General features: G+C 40.5%; 1 protein-coding gene across 1 annotated transcript in view; it reads left to right on the forward strand.

Moving 5' to 3' along the window:
* The first annotated feature begins 848 nt into the window (after positions 1 to 848).
* drp2 (dystrophin related protein 2) overlaps positions 849 to 23,683 on the forward strand; it is a 75,508-nt gene continuing 52,673 nt past the window's right edge. The window contains exons 1-2 of the mRNA XM_078260336.1: positions 849 to 991; positions 22,966 to 23,122. Of these exons, the coding sequence (XP_078116462.1) occupies positions 945 to 991; positions 22,966 to 23,122 (204 nt within the window). The 5' untranslated portion in view covers positions 849 to 944. The remainder of the gene's footprint in view (positions 992 to 22,965; positions 23,123 to 23,683) is intronic.

The raw sequence follows: 23,683 nt of genomic DNA on the forward strand, positions 1-23,683 counted from the left end.
AATAATAACTTCAAGGTGCTGCCACAAGAAAATTGAGAATGTTATGTCAATAAGGAGGTTTGAATTCCAGTAGATTTTTTTTCTTTTCGAAAAACCGATTTCTTGTGCAAACACAGAATATTTGTCAGTTTTGGAATTGTTTGACATAAATGTGCTCAAATGTAAAAGTGGGTAAAAGCCATAAAGTACATTTTTGTTTATAGAAGAATGAGACAATCCCAATGAAAATTGGTGTGGTACAGTAGGCTATATGTTGCTCTCTGCCCACTCATTCTGAGTGGGTGTTCAGACCGAAAGCAGCCCTGCATTAAAACAATGCAAGGAGCTGGTTTGGTGGTCACGAGTTCATGAGATCCATGAGTTTGAAGGCATATCAGACACTATAATAAATTTTAAATAGTTTATAAAATGAGGTAGGATTTTACTGCTCTGGTAAGTTGCCACTGTAGCAATCATTTCATTTTTTGTCTTCATGAGTAAACAGTAGAAATACTCTGTTCATGTCCAAAGTAATCTACCAGGAATGTGCTCTTGCATGTATTTGATTGGCCAACGCAGTGCCTTGATGGATGATTGTGGCAAAAGTTGAACCAATTAATTTTTTTTTATGAAAGAGCCTGTGTTTTTCTGCCGTGTCTTTTACAATGTGTTCTTTGATACTCACTTCGGGGTTCGCCAAAGCCAGAAATGTTCAAATCCTACCCTGATTGGCTTTATAAATCAGAACAAATCATTAATTATTAGCAGGCTCAATCCAAAAAGTGAAAATAGTAGACGATAATATTCACCTGTGTGTCCCCTGCTGTTTCTTGTCCTTAGCTGCGGGGCGGCCCTCGTGGCCGGGATGCCACTGTGTGCCGTGCCAGTCCACAGTGGACGGTGAGGGACAGGAGGAGGGGACCGAGTGCAGGAGACTGAGAGGAGGCCCGCACCAAACAGGAGAAATGAACCTCTGCTGGAATGAGATCAAACGCAAGTCCCACAACATCCGGTAAGAGGACTTCCATAGTGGTGTTTACTGTAACGGTCTGTAGGGATGGATGTTTTCAGAGCCAAGATGCTTTTTTTTTTAAATCTGAAAGAACAAAGTGGCTGCTTTTGGAAACTTCAGTGGAGATTGTCTGTTCTGTTTCAACATTAGCTGCAAACCGCTGATAGTTTTTCTACCTACAAATTGGCTGACTCAAAATAAATACAAATTTTGATTTCTTTTATTAGTCTGTCAGGTTACAGATCGTTTTCCCAAGAAGCCGTCTAATCAATTTTAGCTTTACACGTTTGTTACTGTAGCCAGCAGCTAGCCCTCACTGTCTTTTTCTAAATACAATCTGGTTTACTTGTTACGAGGAGTGACAGAACGGACCCAAACGCAGAACTCAGGTTTAACAAAAGGTTTATTGGAAATAAAGGGAAAAAGTAAGGGAGAGGGACTGTGAGGAGGTAGACCCCAGGGAGCAGAGTGAGGGCACAGGACTGGGGCTGGGAAAGGCGAGGGAGCTCAGGAAGGACGGGGAGGCGAGGAGCTCGAAGAAGGGACACAGGAAGCCAGGGAGCCGAGGAGCAGGGAGAGGGCGAGGCTGGAAGCGGTAGCGGAGGCAGAGTGGAGCAGGGAGCCGGGAGGAGGGGACCAGATGATGAGGCCAGCTGACTGGAGGCAGAGAGATGGAGGTAATGACTGCAGGAGAAAACACAGAGAAAGGGATTACAACACAGGAACAGGCAAATGCTTGTGTCACCAGGATGGCTGAGACAACGATCAAGCAAAAATGGTGAGTAGATTTAGTAGGGCTTAAGTACTGGGCTTGATTGTAGCTGATGGCTGGCAGGTGTGTACAGCGGGAGAAGTGATGGTGGGATGACGAGCAGGTGTGCGTAATCAGCTGGCTGGCGCAGGCAGGAGGGAAGGGGGAAAACTAAGGTAGAAAGTAGAAAACAAAACAGAAACTCACAGCTAGCCGAACCCCAACCATCACATTACTGAGATTCACTGAATTCACTTAAATAGCACAGTGCCCGTTCAGAATGTGCCTGTTTGGAATGGGCCGATTGCTTGGCCTATGGTATTGCTGCTTGTTGCTTTCTCCCAAACCCCTGTGCCTCAAAATGACTTACAGAAGGATCCCAAAGCACTTAATATGCAACCACACTGTATACTGACTTACTGTGTACTTCTACTTCAGAGGAAAACATTGTACTACTACATTTACCTGACAGAGAACTTTGCAGATTCAGAGTTTACTCACAAAATATCACAATTAAAATGTGGAGTAATCACAGACATTTACCTCATGGACTCAGGGCGGTACACCACGTGCCACCCATTTGGCCTGTTATAAGAGCCAATCAGCAAAAATCTGCATTAATCAACCACCAGAACCAGAGAGTTGGGTATGGCTGCAGCCTGGAGACCTCCCATCTCATGCCCTCCCGGCTGGTACCGTCCCCCGGCTTCGACTTTTCAAAATAAAAGCTTGCATCTGGTCCGCTGTGTCTTCGTACTTTGGTGTTTTGGATGTTTTTGAACTAAACAGTATGGCAATCATGCTAATGAATACAATTATTTTTTCAGCAGATGTCTTAGTTACAACACGATGGAGCTAGCAAAGCAGTTTTGTGTTTATATGTGCGGGCAGGATTTATTCAGTTTGGGAAATCCCACGGTCTCTACAAAGCTATAGCTCAAATTGGCTGGATGACTAAACAGGGAGGGACTAGAAATCCTGTCTGTTGGGTTGTTTTTGTATTTCAAGAGCGAATTGCTCCACAATATGAATACAGATTGATTATCACTTATTTTGTTGGTAACCGTTGTTGTATAATCACAATATTACACTTGAGGAGGCCTACACTTCAGTGATGCGCCTTTCGGACATCGAAATTAAACCACTCATGTAATATGGCTTAAACAAACGTCAACGTTAAACGCTGATGGAGTTTTAAATGTTTTATGATTTCAGAACGAGGAGGTTAACCAATATTTTATATTAATCCTCATTTTTGTTGTCAAATTTCATATCCATAAATGCAGCTTTTGAAATTATAGAAGATTAAAAAGATTTAGCCTATAATAAAATATTGGTTAACCTCTTATCTAAATTTTAGATATCAGATCCCCTACTAATGGGAGGTATGAAAACCTTTTTATTGTACCCTACTCTTCTGTGGTCTCATGTTATAATTGTAAAAGTGTATTAATTTTAGTATTATGTGGGTGGCTTCATTGTTGAGCTATATTTTTTGCACTTGGCATACGTTTTTATGTTACGCTTGTCCTTTTTTTTACTGTTATGAATTTACTGCAAATAGCATTAATAAAAAAAAAGTAAAGTCATCGCAGATTTCATCAAATAAACAACAAACGTTAAAGGACAATTCCGGCGCAAAACGAAACTAGGGGTTATTAACAGATGTGTACCCACTCTGTTGCTGGGACATGTTTTCATGCTAATCGAATGAGTTTTTAGCTTGAACGACGCTAGCGCGGACCGCCGATTAGCTTACAACGCTAGTATTCGGGGCACAGGGAACGTAAAAACAAATCGCTATTTATACCACTAAAAAGGCTCAAAATATCACCAAACTTCAATGGTAGCATAATGAGGGTCCGTAAATGTTAACCGAAGCATTGAGAACTTTGTAAGTGTACAGACAGTTTATTGAAAAGATAGATTATAAAGACACTCGCGTTCATGTTTACATGCCACTGCCGTCTTGGAAACCAGTCATGACTTACAGCTGGCGATGCAAACTAAAATCAAAAGCAATTTGCTCAATATATCTGAAATAATCGCACTTTGCATAACTTGTCTAGTGTACTTACTCAGTGGATAACTGTCCATCTGGTCCCTCCGGTCTGGGTCGCCAAAAAAGTTTCAAGTACAGCCCTGTTTATCAGAGAGGGGAAATCTTCAGACTGTACAAAACACTGCATCTCTTGGGCATCGCAACGCAACAGGTCCCACTCCTTGCAACACAGAACTCCTGTTCGGTGGCCATAGCTTCACAATGTCCGCAGGTACACCACGAGTACGAGGCTGTGTTGCGGCATTGACTACCGGTAGCTCTCTCTCTCTCGTGGCCCTTTCACGGAGCTCCCGCAGCTCTTCGTTCAATAAACTGTCTGTACACTTACAAAGTTGTCAATGCTTCGGTTAACATTTTGGGACCCTCATTATGCTACCGTTGAAGTTTGGTAATATTTTGAGCCTTTTTAGTGGTATAAATAGCGATTTGTTTTTACGTTCCCTGTGCCCCGAATACTAGCGTTGTAAGCTAATTGGCGGTCCGTGCTAGCGTCTTTCAAGCTAAAAACTCATTCGATTAGCATGAAAACATGTCCCAGAGAGTGACAGAGTGGGTACACATCTGTTAATAACCCCTAGGTTCGTTTTGCGCTGGAATTGTCCTTTAAAATCAGGGAGACAACATTACCATCCACAAATCTGCCAACAAATCTGCCAACTATAGGCTATGTATGGCTATTGTTAATTTAAGAGTTTAAACAGCTTTTAATTAATTGCATCATGCTCACTAACTTAACCGTGACTTCATTTAGAAAATAATTCGCGATTTCGTATTCTGAAAATCTGAATTTACCGTTGTATTCTGAACGTCTGAATTTACCGTTGGACACGCCCAAGCATGAGACAGGGGAGGTCTCCAGGCTGCAGCCATACACTCTTGGAACCAGACCAAGTACAGAGACGGACCATAGACAGTAAAATCAATGGACAAAGCAACGCCGTAGACTTGCAACGGAGAGCAGTGAAGTCTATTAGAAGCACTTTTCCGGTGATGGCTGAGCGTTACTGCGCAGCCTCTAACTGAGCTTGACGACATAGATGTGACGTGAGCAACCTGTCTGAAAGTTGTAAGTCTTCTGGTAGCTGTGCCAAGAGAAATCTCAATCATTCACAATCTTGCAGAGACGGAGAGCGTAGGTATATGTAAGCAGATAACATGGGCACAGGCTAATTATTGCTAACTAAAATGCTAGTTAACATTATTAATTAAACTAAAACAGCTAATGTAAGTCGAAACTGTCTGTGAGCTTCTCCTGTACTGTACGGTAATTTGTCTATTATGCGACAGTACGTCGCGTGGTTATGACACAATTGTTAGCCTATTTTTACAAAAATGCCTGCTATGGGGCCATAACGTGAGATATAAGGTAATGGAGCCTTTTATTCATTGCCATGTTTCTTTAGAAATAAACAATGGACAAAAAAAGTCTTTTAAACGCTTCAGATGTAAAGTTATTCACTGTCAAAGTGACGCCAAAATGAATAGCAGTCAATGGAATGCTAATGGCGGGTGATGGCTTATTACCATCAAAATGGCTCCATAGTAGGTACGCTTTGCGGAGGCTGGCTTACCCCCTTGAGACGGACTCACTGGACTCACAAAGATGGAATCAGCCGAATGTATGTTGCTTGAGAGAGAGAGGGGGGGGCTTAGTGGCTTGACGGTTAACGTTGAAGTATGGATTTCATTAGCGGTGGTATTTTGCCCACGGTAATGTTATTAGTGATATAAGTCAGCAGCACACTTAAACAATCGGACCCAGGGTGAGTCTGCGTGAGACGGAGGAAGAGAGCTGTCTTTGCCCGGTCAGCTCCGAGATGACGTTATCTTCTGCTGTCAGCTTAGAAGCTCACAGCATCTTAATACAATATAGTGTCTGGCTTTTGTTTGATATCTAGTGTCGGCAAAAATGCCTTTTTTATTGAGTTTCCTCTTAGCAAAATGCTCTGAGTGAATTTAAGCTGGGCTTTTACTGTGAAGGGTAGACATGGAAGAGCCAACGGGTTGGCAGCGCTATTTTTTTGTCAACCTTTTTTCCTCAATCTTTATTTTGCGGTTGTTTTTTTTCACAGTTCATTAATATCCAATATCCAACACTGTCCAAACTGCTCCAAATTTCAAACGCCAAGTTCATTGGGTTCTCAGGAAACCAAGTTTGTAGTAGATTGGATAAACGGTTCATGAGATATTTGAAAGACACACACACACACACACACACACACACACACACACACACACGTGTAAATTCAAGTCACACAGGGAAATAGAGCCTATTAATGTCTAACATATATATATATATATATATATATATATATATACACTGTCCTTTCTTTAGTTTGTTTTCCATTTTCCTCTGACGATTCACAATTCGCCATTTACAATCAGTTTTCAGGCAATTAAAAAATTGTTGGCTAATAATGTGCTGTCATACAATAATGCATATTTCAGTACTTTTTCCAGTAAGCTATAATATGGGTTAATACTGCCATTGCACAAGTTACACTCGAGAGGTTTACAGTGCAAAACAATTAGAGGGCGTTCATGTTCTTTCATGCTTAATTGGAAAATATCCATACTTGCTGCATCATTTCTGTTTGTTCAATTCAGCTGGCATCCTGTTTAGACAATTGGCCCCTTAATTGCTTACTTGACCCTGATGTATCTAGGAAGAGGGAGGGGGAGGCTAAGGAAGGATGGTTGTGAAATTGGTTAAGACAGTTTCCCCTGCAGTCCTGTGTAATGAGATCACTATGGATGGCCTGCAGTGGCTGTTTATACAAGAACTGCACTCTGACTTCATCAGGCTGAGAGAGAAAGGGAGGAATAAAGAAAGGAGTAGAGAGAGAGAGAGAGAGAGAGAGAGAGAGAGAGAGAGAGAGGACAGCTGGTATTAAATCATCACAGAGGAGAGATGGGATGCAGGGAAATGGGAGGAGCAGAAGGAAATAAGAATATAAGAATGAATGAATGAGAAAGAGCTTTACTGAAAAGCTGTCTAACCTTGAGGGTGGGCATATCCAGAGGAAACGTCTGACTGCGTATACTGCCAGCGGCTGGACAAGTGCAGCTGACTGGCTTTGTAATGGCCTGTCTGGCATTGATTGACAGGTGGCTGAGGCTCTGTTCCAAGTCATGTCTGCTTTCTTCTATCCTCTAAACTGTTGTACATTATACCCTATAGTATACTCTACCTTGACTGGATTTAAATTAAACCTTCTCTGTGGTACGTCGGTACTCATTTCTCTACAAGAGTCTACAGCCATGCAAGAAGCATTGTGAAGCTGCACTTACAGGCACAGAGCTGCTTTCAACTTTATGCTCACAATGACAATGCAAACATGCTGATGTTTAGCAGGCATAATGTGTACCATGTTCGCCATCTTAATTTAGCGATGAGCGTGCTGATATTTGCTAAATGGTACTAAAGACAAACTACAACCTACTGTAGGATGATGGGTATGTCTTTAGTTTTGCAGGTATTTGACCTGATAGTGTCGCTAGTTGAAAAGTCAGAGGGTGACCAAAGTGTTGACATTTTATTCTGAGGCGAACATGTATAGAGGATTCATCATCTGGGAACTGTGAATGTGATAGACAATATGACTATATATCGTCAAAACGATATAAAAATGTCTATTGTATATATTTCTCTATATGGTTTCTATCGTGATATCAAAAAACCAGCGGCCTGACTGCGCTACGGCAATATTTACGCTTTACATTCTGATCCTTGCACGTTATGTTCATTTTTCACTAAAGGTTTCAATAAAATAAGAAAATACTCCATACTCTTCAATTCACACAGGAGTATACAAAAATTTGCTTTACCATGTGGTTATTTAGACTACTAGAGAATTCATCCTCTAGGGGACATGAATATCTGTACACAATTTCATGTAAATCTATCCAATAGTTCTTACGATATGTCAGTCTTGACCAAAACACATTGCGGTCCCTAGAGTCACTCTGCTTGCACGACTGAAGAATAATCACTTCTCCAAAATTTGACGCTGATGTAAAAGCACCCACTTCTGAAAACACCCACATAATTTAACATATTAAGATAAGCAGTAAATAGCTCACAAAATGCATTCTCTAAATGTTTACAGATGTCAGTGGCACAAATCATTTATCAGTGTGACACAGTGTCGCTCAGCTAATTGGACTCGGCGCTGATAACAGAAGGTTAGGGACTTGATAACTTTGTTGGCATATTGTATGGAAAGTAGGCAAAATCATTACACAGTGAGCCACTCTACCCACACGCACCAGCTGCGTAGCATGTGTTATTGACTACAAAACAATGCTTTGATGCCATTGGCAAAAAATGTAGACATGCTGTTCTTATTGCTATGTGCTTTGTGCTATATCAAGTTGTGGTTTAATGTTTTACGCAGGATTAAGATAATAGCACTGAAGTGGGCCGCAACATTGTATTGCACTGTCTATCATAATCGCAGCAGAATGATTATGAATATATATGAAAGAGCCATTTGTTACTGCAAGCGTGTTGCTGAGGCCATTCAGCCATCTGTACGTATTGTGTAAAATATTACGAGAGTGGGTGCTTTCAGTGAATTTAGGCTATTTACTCAGTAGTTTACTTGTATGTTAGTGTTAGTGTTAGTGAAACTGTATTTTACGGTGGCCCTAAAGTGCAAATCACAACAACAAATAGAAAAACGCAACAGCAAATCATAAAACACAACGGCAAATAGGAAAACACAACGGCAAATAGGAAAACACGACAGCAAATAGGAAAACACGACAGCAAATAGGAAAACACTTCAACAAATCATAAAACACAACGGCAAATAGGAAAACACGACAACAAATATGAAAACACGACAACAAATATGAAAACACGACAACAAATATGAAAACACAACAGCAAATATGAAAACATGACAACAAATAGGAAAACACGACAGCAAATATGAAAACTGTCTGTCCAATCAGGAGGGTCCGTCCTCTGCTAGATAGGCCCTACCTTTTCCGGTAGAAGTTAATGCTGTTGTGTTTTATGATTTGTTGAAGTGTTTTCATATTTACTGTCGTGTTTTCCTGTTTGCTGTCGTGTTTTCATATTTGCTGTCGTGTTTTCCTATTTGCTGTCGTGTTTTCATATTTGCTGTCGTGTTTTCCTATTTGCTGTCGTGTTTTCCTATTTGCTGTCGTGTTTTCCTATTTGCCGTTGTGTTTCATGATTTATTGAAGTCTTTTCCTATTTGTACCAGTGTAGTAGCACAGAGTGTGTAGTCAATTAAAGGTACACCTTCTTCAAATAGATTTCACATATAATTTATCCGATTACAGTGTCAACCCCATGGGTAACAATATCAGGCATTGTTGAGATTCGGTCGTGACACATTGTTAGGTGCCCACTGTTTTGCACTGTGTGAATGCCCACTGAGGTTGGCGTGGGTGTCTCGGTGGCATGTTATGAATTTATTTGCCGCATGGTTTAGATAACTGCAGAGAGCCAACCACCCACGCTCAGCGTCTGATGGCGAGGGGAGACCTCTGAGTCTGTTTTTGTCATTACAACAATGATCTCTATTCACAAGTAAATATATATATATATATATCAAAGCTCCTCATTCAAGTTTTTTTTTAAATTCTCATTCTCAGAATTCAGTTGCTACCTTTTTGCCCTTCCTCCTCCCCTCATCTGCTGTTGCAATTTTTTTCTTGTACTTATCCATCCTCCACCTCTCTTCTTCTCCTCCTTCTCTTGCTAGCACCCCCCACAGGCAGCCCAAGCTTAGTGCAATACCCTTTGGTGGTTCTGTGCTCAACTTTGCCTACATTGCTCTCAGGCAAGTTACAGTGCAGTGCCTGCCGGACTTATTGAGCTCCAATTACAAGTCAATAATTATATTGTTCAAGGTCAGGGGTGAAAACCTAGTGCTGCTAAGGGGGGTAGCGATGGGATGGCAGGTGTGTGTGGGACTCCATCAATCATTCAGTCAGTTACTTGAATGATCTTTGCTTTCACTGCTGCCTCATTTTGACATTCTGTGGTTTATTTCATGGTTAAGAAAAAGGCTGTATTTTCCCAGGATGCCATGTACATATTTGATCAGTTTCACAGTACTACTCTATACGGTAATTCTGATGGATGTGGTTTGAGCTGCTGGGTCAAATCTTTCAAATGTGACCTATATTTCAGGTTTTTGATTTTACCTAATGTTCCATTTGTAACTGTGACATTTTTTGCCTTCTTATTCAATTACTTAAGCCTTGTTATAATTAATTCAGGCCTCACACAAAGCTACTGTAAATCTCTTTTCCTTGAGAAACTCCCGTTGACATGTCATGTGTATCACAGTGGGAAAAGGAAACTAGGGAATGAACATATTGATAAAATAGTAATGACAGCTTCAAGACCTGTGGGACAGACCCCAACAAAAAGTGATGCACTTTAATGATAAAACCAACCAAAGGGGAAGTAGGAACCCCATGAATAATTTGATGAATTACACTTGCAATGTGTGCTTGAAATTAAACAAGAGTGAAGCTGTGAGGGGAACTGTGCCTTTATACCATTATATCATCTAGTGCAGAACAAATCAGAAATGGTCTTGCACAGATTAGAGACAATGTTGGACTTTTTTGGGCTACAGTTTGACTAGCAGGATGTATGGAAGTTGTGTGCAGTCTGTACCCAGGCATGCTGAATGGTTTATATGGAGCAAGTCAAATCCCCAAAAGAGTTACAACATGGTGCTGTTGGAGCTGCAAAGAACAATGAGGGCTCGAGGACTGGAGACACTCTTTACATTAGCTCTGTTTACTTGAAGACCTGCAAACCAAAACTGCCATGGAGGTCAAAGGAGGACAAGTCAGTTTGAAAGCCCTAGTCAATACGTTTTCTAATCATATAAAGTCTGCTTGCTTTTTGTGTTTAATCATCATAATTGGCTTTTTGTTAATTGGCTTTTTACTGCTGTGTTTACAATCATTACTGACCTTTAACAGCATCTTAAAACAGTAGATGCATGTGCAACAGTAGATCTATAAATTTTGTCGTTGACTGGTGTCAATCAAGGTATTAAAATAGAGATTTTTGGGGGCCTGGGTAGCTCACCTGGTAGGGCAGGCGCCCACATATAGAGGTTTACTCCTCAACGCAGCGGCCGCAGGTTCGACTCAGCCCTGCGGCCCTTTGCTGCATGTCATTCCCCCTCTCTTTCACCTTCTTGTCTTCGGCTGTCCTATACAAAATAAAGGCCTAAAATGCCCCCAAAAAAAATTAAATAAAAAAAAATCCTGATTTTTAGGATTCAAAATTGTGTCTTTAAAGTGCCGGTACACCTGCACATGCCCCTATACACAGACAGATGTCTATGATTTATACATAGAAACAACAATTGCCCTTCTCTGATCTTGTGTTCTGGTGCTGCTGCCATGTTAATCATCAATTTTGCAAACACAAAGGAAACAATTTAAATTAAACTTCCACCTGTGAATGAGCAAAACGTTATTGACACATGGGGCCCAAAGTTTCATTTACTCTTACTCTGATCTCCTGTTGCTGAAAATGTTATTGATTTTGCTTGTTCAAATGATTGTGATGACTGTAGGCAATATGGCACACTGCTTCATGAGATAATGAGTTCACATTCATTTGTATATTTAATTCAGATGTCAGAGGCTAATTAGCGACAGTTTGGCATGTATCTGCCACATTTTGAGGGTTAGTGTATCAATTCCAAACAAAGGGCAACAGAAGACACAAAGTGTATATGAATTGGTTGCTGGAAATTTTACTTGTATTAATTCACCCTTTGGTCAACAGCAGTTTTGAAATCAATCTTTCTTCGGCTTCCTCTCTCTGCCTCTTTCTCCTGTACTAGTGTAGTGCCTGATTGCTTGCCCTCCGTTATTGCTGCTTGCAGCTTTCTCAGAACCGCTCATCTAAACAACTTCACACTCTACACTGCGCTTCCTTGCGTCCTGAGCAATACAACTGCCATGACATAGTTGCGTCCCCGAGCAATGCTGGAGTATATGTGTCATTTGCATCAACAGCTAACTATTTGGGACTAGGCTATTTCTGGGAACAAAAGCATTCATTCTAAAAGTTACATTGCTGATGCTTGAAATGTTTGAGTTTGCTACAATGTAACATCTTTGGTCTCTCACATTGTCGCCACGTTAATTAACTGATTAATCAGAATTCATTAAGAAGGAAACATGTCATAAAGTATAACCTTAAGGTCAGGCAAACCTTATATAATTACTGAGTAACACTCTTACACAATGACTGACATAAGGAAAAACTGACATGTTGTGTTCAATAATAGAGAAAGAAAAGAATAAATGAAAAGGGGAAAAGAGTTCCTCCTTAACTCGGTCACTGAAAGAAATAATAAATTAATATGTTTACGTCATCCCTTGTTTAATGGGAGCTTTGTTGTCATTTAACATTTAACATCAGCTGCAGCGGATCATTTTTGGTGTAGAAACGGGGGGAGAGAGAGGCTGGATTTGAATTTAGAATATTTTCAACGCTTAACCTTGCTGTCAGACAGCCCTTTCCTTTCCACAGGGGTTTCCCGTCTCTCTTCCGGCCTGTTCAGTCTTCCTCTGCAAAAGTTATTCTGTATACTCTGGCTCATAAAGGTATCCTCTTGTCTCTATAGTGAACGCCATATGTCATCACTGTCATAAGCACTAATTTATATTTTCTTGTATGTGTTGTCTCTTCTATAAACTGCTGAATGTCTGACCTAAACTGCTGATCTGCAGCATAATACAGTGTGTGGCACAGTTGCACTTGTGCATAGGAATACATTGAGAAAATGTAGTTCCAAAGACAGGGCTAAACAGGGTACAAACAAGGTAAACACATCTTTTTTGGATACTTGCTGTGGGTATCTTTTTTGGGGAAAAGTACTTTTAGATATTTATTCTGGCATTGTAACCACCCATTGGACACAACTGAAGACAGGGAGTCCTTGTTGTTTGCACACCTCATTCAGTGTGATGTTTTTAATTTCCAAATCTGGTACCATGAGGGAAGCGCTGAATTAGCACAATAATTCTACACACACAACATAAATAGTGATAAACATGCACGTCTATATCCCCATGAACACAAACACACTCCCTCATGCATGCAATAAAAAGGAATAATGATTCAGATGGAAAACATCGACACTTACACACAAGACATTCACAAACATGCACACAATAAACCCGAGCAACACTTTGTCTACACACACACACACACACACACACACACACACACACACACACACACACACACACACACACACACACTGGTTTTAAGAGAGTGGTCTCTTGTGATTTCTATTTATCTTTTGTTGTTTTTACATGTCTCACCTTCACGCAACACATCTTACATTGCCTCTGCTATCTGCTGGGCTAACATTTATGTTACATTATGGGCCTTTTGAGTGTGTGTTGGTGAACACACGTTTCACTGCACAGCTATGTGTCTGCATTTGCATTTGACAGAACAAAAAAAGGACAAGATGTATTCACGTGACGTCTTTATATGCCAGTGTCTGATACAAGCACACTATTAATAAGTGTCCTCAGCAATATATTAACTGCTTAAACCTGCAGACACACTCAAAATGGCATGTCTGTGTTCACTGTACATACTGTAGGAGTCTCTACATACTTTATATAAGCAATTGAGATTCAGTATCTGTACATTGTTTTGTAAGTACAAGTGTGATGCGGAAGATTCACCTAGGACATTTTTGAATGTGAGTTAATTATAGCAGTGAGTCAATTTGATACAAAGGAGGACAAGCTTGTCCTTATTAATGACGGCACCATAATCAGACTGCAATGGAGAAAACTGTATTTTTCCCCATTAACTGAGAACCGGTAAATCGTTTTTAGTTGCCCAAATAATTCTGAAACTTGAAAGTTAAGAATGAATCAAAAGAAAGCTGGATTCATCAGTGTTAGATAATTAGCCTTGTCTTGTCCTTTGCAGTGTAAAGTTTAGTGTGAAGGTATTTGCAGACCAGCCAGATGTATGCAGGTTAAGGATTTTACATCCCATGATTTGGGGCTATTGATACAAGTTATTTTTTATGTTATGCATCAATCTAATTTCTGTTAAATCTCATTTTCTAACCTTGTATTTTCTTTTGGAGCTACAAGCATGCAAAATTATTCATGTATAGCTGTAACGAATTTGTTACACGAGTGTACTCCCTGTGGGCATCAGCTGCTGTAAATCTTAGTTGTGGGAAACAGCCCCAGTGGCTGGTCTGCTCTTGTCAATCAGCAAATATGTTTCCCATAAATCTCAGTAAGGTGGCGGTTGGAAGTGATGCTTTAGGCAAGACGTCAGTAAAACTAAAAAAGATAAAAAGAGAAGCAGAAAGAGAGAGAAACCCAGGAAAGGCTGGCAAACATGAACATGCTGTTTGCAGTTTACAGCTATCATGCCACATAATTCATTGATATTGAAGTTAGAATCTTTCATTTACCTACTGCAGCAGCCTTACAATGTGGGCTACGTTCATTTTGTACAAACAACATCTTCAGTCCAGGTGAGGGACGGCAGCTGTCCCAATTGACACTGATCAGGTTTCTGTTGACTTTCCATTACACAGGGATACGTTTGGCACATGCTTGCCTTCATACAACACGAACGCCACAATAAAAAGTTCATTGACGACATGTTTAGAGTTTGTGGTTTTCCCAAAGCTAACAACATATTGAATGAATTAAGAAATAATGTTAGTTCAAAGAGGTCTGACCAGTCCACTTCTGGCTGCATCTTCTCTTCCATTATCTTTGCTTAAATGTGATTAGAGTGAGTTGAGTTGGTCCAAGCTCCTTGTAAAGATGCCCTCTGGCTGTCTCTCTTTTTTATTTTTTTTATTTCCCTAACCTTAACTAAATTATTTAGTTGCTTAACATTACTACAGAACTGATGATTTGAACAAAACAGTTCTGTTAACTGATAACAATGTGATGACTATTTACGATAAAAGTGGTGTGCTATCATTAAGATGCATGGACCTTTCAGAGTTTCTATGCACGCCTTGTTGTGGTGACACAATGCAATGCAACCACTATGCAACACAACAGGAGGCCTGGTTCTACTTATTTCTCTTTCAACATATTGCTGAACTCTATCCATAATGAAACCTAAACCTAATCTCAACAAACTAGCTAAAAGTCACAACATGACACTATGCATGTGTCACATCTTAACTTTGATTTAAGCCTTTCACCGTGTGGCATCCCTTGATATAAAAATAAATATATACTCACCTTTGAATATATACCCTTTCAACTAAATGCAGGGCTGCTATGTCAACATGGTCCATCACACACCCTCACACTTTTTACCAGCTCTCGCAACATCTCTGCAATTGAGAGAGAAAGACCGGGGGAAGAAAGGAGATAGAAATGGGGTTGTGCTCGAAGCATCCCTGGGCCCCGAGGCAAGACACTATCTGTCCCCTCTCTCCTAAAAACAGCGGAAACACTGCTCCTATCTCCTATGCATTAATTAATCATCGAACCGAGCACTAAGCCTCTCTCTATAATCTCTCTGAGTGATTGGGGAGTTGGATTTCTGTTTGACTGTTATTTACTGTGGATCTTAACTGTCAAAAAATGTGGGGATACAACAGTAATGCAATGCATGCAGCAGAGTTCCCAACTGTGAGAATATTGAGTTACACTGAATACAAAACTCAAGGTTTGTTAAACAGCAACACAACTTTACATTTACACCCAAAGACAATGGCCCTCATTTATCAACCTAACGTAGAAACCAGCGCAGATATGAGCGCAGAAATCATCTTACGACAGGCTTCACGTGTGATTCATGAAACGTTCGTATCACACCAATCAGAGCGTAAGAACGGTCGTACATTGATGGCTGGAAACGATCGTAATTTAAATATCATGCCCCAATATATTCTCGGTTTTGAGGCCTCGCCCCTACAATTTACGACCTGGCGAGACGTAATCCGGCTAAGAAGCGGCACTTTTCAGAGGTGGAGATTGAAACCCTGATATCTCAGGTTCATTTGCACTAACGTGTGTACTATTTGGAAGCCTGGAAACTGGTATTAAAGGCTGTAGAAAGAACGCGGAATAGAAAGAGATCACTGATGCAGTCAACAGTGTTGCCATAGTAAATCGGACTCCAGCTGAAGGTTTAATTTATACATCCTTGACATATGTATGCTATAGTCCTAATAGTAATACACAGGCTTATATCGCAATCTCTTAGGCATGTAGGTGTACTTGTATTTAAATAAACACACAGTAGCAGAGTTTATGCAGTGTCTTTTGTTTTACTCGTGTTTTTTTCATGAGTCAGACCCAGGCAGCCGTGAGCTGTGAGGGAGAGCGCGTGTCCTCCGCCCCCCCGTGCTGGACCACCACCCCGACCTTGTCTCCTGACAGCAGAGGTGCCTGAAAAACAAACCGAAATTTGTCGGTCAATGGCAGAAATAAATCGTTCACTTGTGGCCATTAACGACACTTTAAAATGTTTCCTGTATTGAATATCATTGCCAAACATAACACTATACCTGTTTAAAAGCGAGGAATACAATCCTGTCTCCTTCGTATAGCCCCAGTTGGGACTGTGCTGGACACTGCTCTCTGGGCATCGGGTCAACTGGCTCCATCACTACATTTATGGCACCCTGTTTTCCTGCGCAATGTTTTGCAGAACCCCACAGGCTAAAACAATGTTGCAAACTTTTTCTGGCGTGTATAGTAGGGTCCCCCCCGCTGATGCAAAACAGAGCCATCTGTCCGGTGGAGCGCTCCACCGTGGCCCATGTGCATATGTGTGCACTGTTGTACCAGTGCATAGAGGTCTTCTAAAAGAGCCAGATCTGCCATTGCTGATAAGTGATCAACTGATGACTTCTCCTTCTCCTGTTAAACTGATTATATGCTGCACCGCAAGTCCACTAGTCCACGAAAACTTGACGTGAGATTTGATCGTAGCCTCTGCTCACGTCCATATTGATAAATGCAGAGCTTTGCGTGGAAATGACCATACGCCGGTTTTACACTTCTTTTCTGTCGTACGTTCGTTTCATAAATGACGGCCAATGTGATTCTTATCCACATCTTAACCAACAATGTTGAGCTGACAGCAGTTCAGGTGTCGTTCTAAATTAACCTGTGTATTCACCTTTGTAACAAAGGTTGGTCTCTCTAATGTTGGGCTACATATTTTATCTGTTCTGACTCTTTTGCTTAAAGCTAATCCAGGAAACTAAAAAGTCTACAATCTTTATTATGACAATACCTGTTATTTCCTCAGTTTAGACTCATGTATTCCTTGGTGAGATTGACTGTCTATCTTGAAACTGTTGTCTGTGAAACCAACAGATGATGACTGTGTGTTGAGTGTGTCATATATCAAGGACAAACAGTCTGCCATGCACTCGTCCTGTTAGTAGCCTATTCATACCGATTATTGCTGGCTGGGTTAGCCCCTGAGATAGAGAGACACACACACACACACACACACACACACACACACACACACACACACACACACACACACATAGACGTGTGAGGACCTTCATTGATATATTTCATTCCCTACCTTGCTACCTTAAAGGTGCAGTAGGTAAGACTTATAAAACTAACTTTCTGTCATATTTGCTGAAACTGACCCTATGTTCCAGTAGAACTACATGAAGCACGTCATTTAAAAAAAACTGCGTGTCAATCACTGCTCATGCACACGCATTCATTCTCCCTTGTTCGGGGTGGGGCTTAGGAGACCGTTTTGGGCTTTAGCAGACAGGGGGGGAGGGACTGAGAAGTTGTCGATGTTAAAAATTTTTTGGCTAAGTCCTGGATCTTCACAATCCTACCTACAGCACCTTTAATCTTATCTAGTGATATTCTATATATCTTTAATTACCAACAAATCCCACGAAAGTTCAACAAAGAAATGATCCCGCTAACACTTATTGTTTGTGTATCCAAAGCTTGATATGGTTTATTCCTCTGTGATACAGAGCTTTTTGCACAAGGTGACATTTTTCATGACGCTGAATGTGGACGCGTTTTGAGTCAATCCCACAAACACGACCCTGCTGCCATTGGTGTACAGTGGACCATCAAAAATCCATGAACTTTTTACCAGCCATCCGGTCCTGTTTGTCTTTTTACCGGCCCTCTCTGTGTTTCTGTTATAATCAATTATCATCAAATATTCACTAGAGCTCCAAATCTGCAGCTGAAAATAAACCCAACAAATGCAGTATATTGCCACAAGACATATAGTATACGTTTGGCTCCTGACTCAGTGGGAGTTTTCTGATGTGGTCGTCTGTGGAAAATGATTGCCCACCCCTGGACTAATGCTTTTTTTTTTATTAACAATGCATCAAATTGAATTACAATGTGTATTGTGAGAGGGGCTGCTTGTGGTGATGAAACCACAGATAATATTCACCCAACTCTCACAGTTCCTCTCAGCTTTACGGATCATTTTAGCATCTTTCAGCTTTTTGTTTTGGGTTTCTGGCCTTCAATTTTACTGTTTTTGTTCACTTTCACTGTTTACATCAACATTGTGTAAATACGCATCAGGCAGCTAATGGAAAATCTCTGACTGACCCACTGCACATTACCTACCCAGCACCAAACGGCAGAAAGACAAAGTTAGTGATTAGATGGTGAACATAGTGGAGCATTTAGCAGCTAAAGAGCCAGATATTTCCCCTCAGGAAATAAAGGAGACTAATGCAGAGCTAAAAATAAGGTGGCCAAAAACACAACTTAAAATGACATGTTAATGTTGCTAAATCTCAGTTGGCTTTGTAAATAGGCAATCGTTTGCCAACAAATTCACAATATCAATTTAAAAAGGTGATAATATGTCAGTGTTGTTTACAGCTTGTTTCTCTGGCCCAAAGTACCCCAAAAAAGTTAATGCTAGTTTAATGTGAAACTCAAACTACCCTTCACAAAACTGGAGGAGCACACACACCCACCTGTTCCATCTGTAGCTCCTGTCTCACAAATGCACGAACGCACACACACATTCAAAATCCCTGGCATCTCCTAATCTAGCGCAGCGGAACTTGGCCCAAAAATACCACTTATATTGATATGATGATGTTTCCACTGGAGACAAAATAGCTTCTATACTGGCAAACCTTTCGCCTGGCCTCCATACAGCTTAGCAAGGCGAGAGTAGTTCTTGGCAGCACCCGCCATGTCACGGCATTTCCATTACAGCGCAGGCAGTGCGCTATTTGTCTCACCCTCTGTGTGTGTAATGGAAGCAACAGTGATGGGTGAGAGTAATATGAGATGAGTGTGTGTCTGCTGTGGTGTGGTTTGAAGGGTTTCGAAACTCTGTGCAAAAATGCCAGGGTAAATTTTGGATGGATGGCCTTTCTTTAGATGCATCCAAGGGTCAGGTTTGCTCTGATTTGAGTCAGAAACCTCTCTCCATTTATGCTTTGTGCTTGTGTGCCTGTGTGTGTTGTATTTTGTATGTATTCGTGCCTATTAAGGACTGAGAGCCTGTGTTGCAGGGGCCACAGTTCCTCTCTGATTCAATTACCACAGCGAGCTGAGCTGGAGGGACAACAAGAGGCTATGGGACAGCACGGTCTGCTTCACACAGGTTTCCTGACACAAGGTTGAACAAAGAGGCCTATCAATTCTGAAATGTGCACTTACAAGCTTGATTTCACCTTTCTGTCTTTTTCCCCCACATGCCATCCTGCAACCGGTATCCCTGATGTGACACCTAATTCCTCATGTGTCAGAACCAATCTGTACCAAAATTCAGTTTGCAGGAAATTGCCATTGCCATACAGTCCCTGACATGACATTGCTGATTGTTTATTGTTTACTAAAAGGATCCCCATTAGCTGATGTCATAGCAGTCAGCTCCTCTTCCTCTGGTCTACACTAACACACAATACATACCCATTGTATCACAGACAACCCATTACAAGAATGTATGTAAAATCACATTCAACATCATCACACGTACAACAGTCACACTCAGTAACTATTACATTATAAATAACCACCTGTTCACACAGAACAAACATTATTTATAGAAAAGCAATTATACATTATTATAAAACAATAGGTATATAATATATATATATATATATATATATATATATATAATATAATTTCTTTTTTTAAACAGTTTTTTTTAAACAGTGTAAGAAGTAAGTTACTTTCCAGTATTCAGTCTTTCATTTGCATGCCAGATAGATGCCTCTGCATATACTTTTTGAAAGATGATTTATCTTTAATTAACTGAATATTCAGAGGTAACTTATTTCAGTTTGTTATGGCTTTGCTTTTCGATGAGCAAGTCCTTAGGCTAGGTATAACGATATGACCATTACTAGAAAATCTGGTGTTATGGCTATGCGTATTATTACAGTAAACAATTTGGTTGAATAAAAATGTTGGCATATTCATATTAATTTAAAAAAGACAATGTTGTGCACATCCATGTAGTTGCTGTTGCAGGACACACAAGTGAATGTTCAAAGAAAGTAAAGTCCGCACAACCGCTCCGGAAATATACTTTAATAGAGCAAATTAGGTCCACAACATTTTGGCCCACAATTTGGCCTCCCACAGGGTTTTTTTTACTCTCTTTAAAATAACTTTGTTATGGTCAAGTTCAGGAATGCCATCCACCATTATGTTGTTGTGCCTACACTGCCCTTCAAGATAATTGGCTTTAATATCCAGAACCAGAAGAGATTCTGGCACTTTACATATGTCATTTGTGTTTGAGTTACAACCACTTGAGAGTTTGCTATGGTTAGCCTTCAATTCATCCACATCCTTCTGAGTGAACTCCATGCTCATTTTCAAGACTTGTATGTCCTTCACTAACTCGTCCACTCTTTGATTGGTGGTGTTAATGATCATTTGTGTAAAGTTTTTATTACTATGTTCTTGTTGAAGTATTAGTTCTTTAAAGTTTGCTCTTTCTCGTTCGAGCAACTCCCGAACCTGCGACAGGGAGATTGTGTCCTCATTGCTATTGTTCCCGTTGTTCCTAGGCATGATGGCGATGCCGGTGGCAGCCACTAACAGTTTAGCCACACACGAGCAAGAGATTAAAATACACTGACAAATACTTTCAACAATAGAAGTCTCTCCATTGGCTGGGAAACCTATCCACTCCATGGTAGTTGCTAGGAGCTGCTAGGCCTGGTGGAAGATGGCTGGTAGGAGCTGCTGGTGATTGTGCAGGCTGTGAGCATTTACTTGGACTCCTTATTTGCATATGTTAACCTTATGTTTTGCAGAATTGCCATTATTGTGTTTGACTTCATTCAGACTTATATATACATCTTAAAGTGTTCATCTGACTTTACTTATGCTTTTATCTGAATATCAGTCAAATTACATTTTTGCAATGTTCCCCCTCATTTATAGTCGTGAGCAGTGACACTTAGACTGTCTGTTTCTTTTTCTGACTCTTACTCTCGCTCCCACTCATCATCTCTGATGTGACAGTTCTTGCAAATTGTGATGTGCATGGATAATTATATTTGAGTGCCAGCTTCTGGTGTGTAATTGAAACACTGGGAAGCTAGTGCCAGCTGTGTCACTGATAGACATCTCTCTTGCTGCTCTGTTATTTGTTGCTGGTTTACTTCATCAAACCACCAAACCCAAAACACAATATATGCTTGTTTTGCTGTGATTTGCAGCATTGTGATTTAACACTGTTGCAGGTAGATGTACTGTAGTGTCCTGTATTTTGGATCCCGGAAATGCATGGTTTGGTTCGGATGACACCTAATTCTGCATCAGAATCTGAATCAGAAAAAGGTTTGCCACAATAAGTACACTTACGTGGAATTTGCTTTGGTGAATGGTGCAAACATAAACAAACAAACAAACCTATTAAACTACTCAAAATAGCACCACACTTAAACGGTAGCATAATGAGGGTCCCTACATGCAAAGCGAAGCATTGAGAACTGTAAGTGTACAGACAGTTTATTAAAAAGATAGATTATAAAGACAGTAGCGTTCATTCTGTACACTTTACACTTTCAAGTTCTCAATGCTTCGGTTTACATGTAGGGACCCTTATTATGCTACCATTTAAGTGTGGCGCTATTTTGAGCCTTGTTAGTGGTAGAAAATAGTGATTTACCAAGTGCCCCGAAAGCTAGCGTTAGCAAGTAACCACCGGTTTTGCGGTAGCTTGTTAAAAGCTAGAGACGCATTCGATTAGCATGAAAACATGTCCCAGAGAACGTTCGACTCGGTACACATATGTTATTAACACCTAGGTTCATTTTACGCCGGAATTGTCCTTTAAATGTGCACTTAATGGCTACATACATGGTATGGTGCCATAAGACTGAGGCTAAAGCTGCATGTACCAGATAAAAGTCTGAGAAAAAAATCCTCACCAGTTAATGATTGACTAGTCGTGACTAAGACATGAAAAAATGAAACAACATTGCTCTTGTATTGCAATATAGAGCTGGTGAGTCCTAGTGTTCAGGGGAGGGGTTTAGCGAATGGGCAATTATAATGATTACATTTTAATGGTTAATTAATTATCACTTACCAAAATGAACACCACCCCATGCTTGTTAAAAATCATCGATGGCTATGCTAAAATACAGCATTCAGATACAGATAATTGTCCAGAGTGACATGATCAGCAAGGTGTGACGAATTTCAGGCACAATTGTTCCCTTCATAACTCGCTCAAAAGATGAAGTTGTGGCCTTCAAGAACAGCAAAGCACTGACCTTCTTATAGCAGGGTTTATAAGGCTCTTTGAAATGTGTATTCTGACCGTCTGCAACTCTATATAGCTGCCCAAATTAAGGACAATGCAAACTAAAGAGGCAATTAAGGTCCTGTTGCAAAATTAAGATGTTTTTATTTTAAAAGAAATGCCTATTTATTATTGCAATAGATTGCAATTGAAGGTATAAATCCTAAATGTACATCTTGATGAAGTTTCAAGTTTTGGATGTTAACAAAGCTAATACTGTGTTGACATTCTGGATAGTGGGAAGTTGTAACCAAATATAATCTGCAGTATTTAGTTGGTGTGTTGTAGAATATTTGCTGAACCAAATGTGTGTGTGTGTGTGTGTGTGTGTGTGTGTGTGTGTGTGTGTGTGTGTGTGTTGGCAGGGTGCGGCTAGAGGCCTTCTCCGATAACAGCGGGAAGCTGCAGCTCTCTCTGCAGGAGATCATTGAATGGCTGACAGCCAAGGACGAGGAGCTGTCAGAGCAGCTGCCCATAGGAGGCGACGTGGGGGCTGTCCAGCACCAGAGGGAGTTCCACCAGGTAATGTGGACGATGATACCTTTTTAGTTCAAATATTACACAGCCAGTACAAATATAGGTGGGGTGGTCGAGTCTTTGTTCTACCTAAGGGGAAATCAATTTCCACTTTATGTCTATATACACCCATACAAAAACACACATGCTCACTCAGATAAATTGAGTCTACAGTTGAGTCTATAGATGCATACAGACATAAAAACAGACTACTGTGTGTGGCAGAGAGGACAAGACTCCTGCTAGAGTAAAGAATGGCCTTTAAAGTCCTATATCTGCATTCATGTGGGAGCAGTGTGAAAAATACATTGAGGTTGTAACCAAGGTCATGTGCTGTGATCTGTGCAATGTGATGTCTCCGTCATTGAGATGTGTGATGCTAGAGGTTGGAAAGCCAATGATTTTGGAGGCAGTGTTTTTAGTGGGTGTTGAGTGGGTGAATTTGTTTTTGCTTGAGATGGTTAACATGGTAAAGAAACATGAGGAGCAGTGGGGTATTATGGGTTGTATACTTTTTCAGTGGCATTTGCAGTTTGCAGATAACAGAAAGTATTTGCTTGGATCTTT

This window comes from Sander vitreus, chromosome 10 (assembly GCF_031162955.1).
Source record: "Sander vitreus isolate 19-12246 chromosome 10, sanVit1, whole genome shotgun sequence".
In the NCBI taxonomy this organism is placed as follows: domain Eukaryota; kingdom Metazoa; phylum Chordata; class Actinopteri; order Perciformes; family Percidae; genus Sander; species Sander vitreus.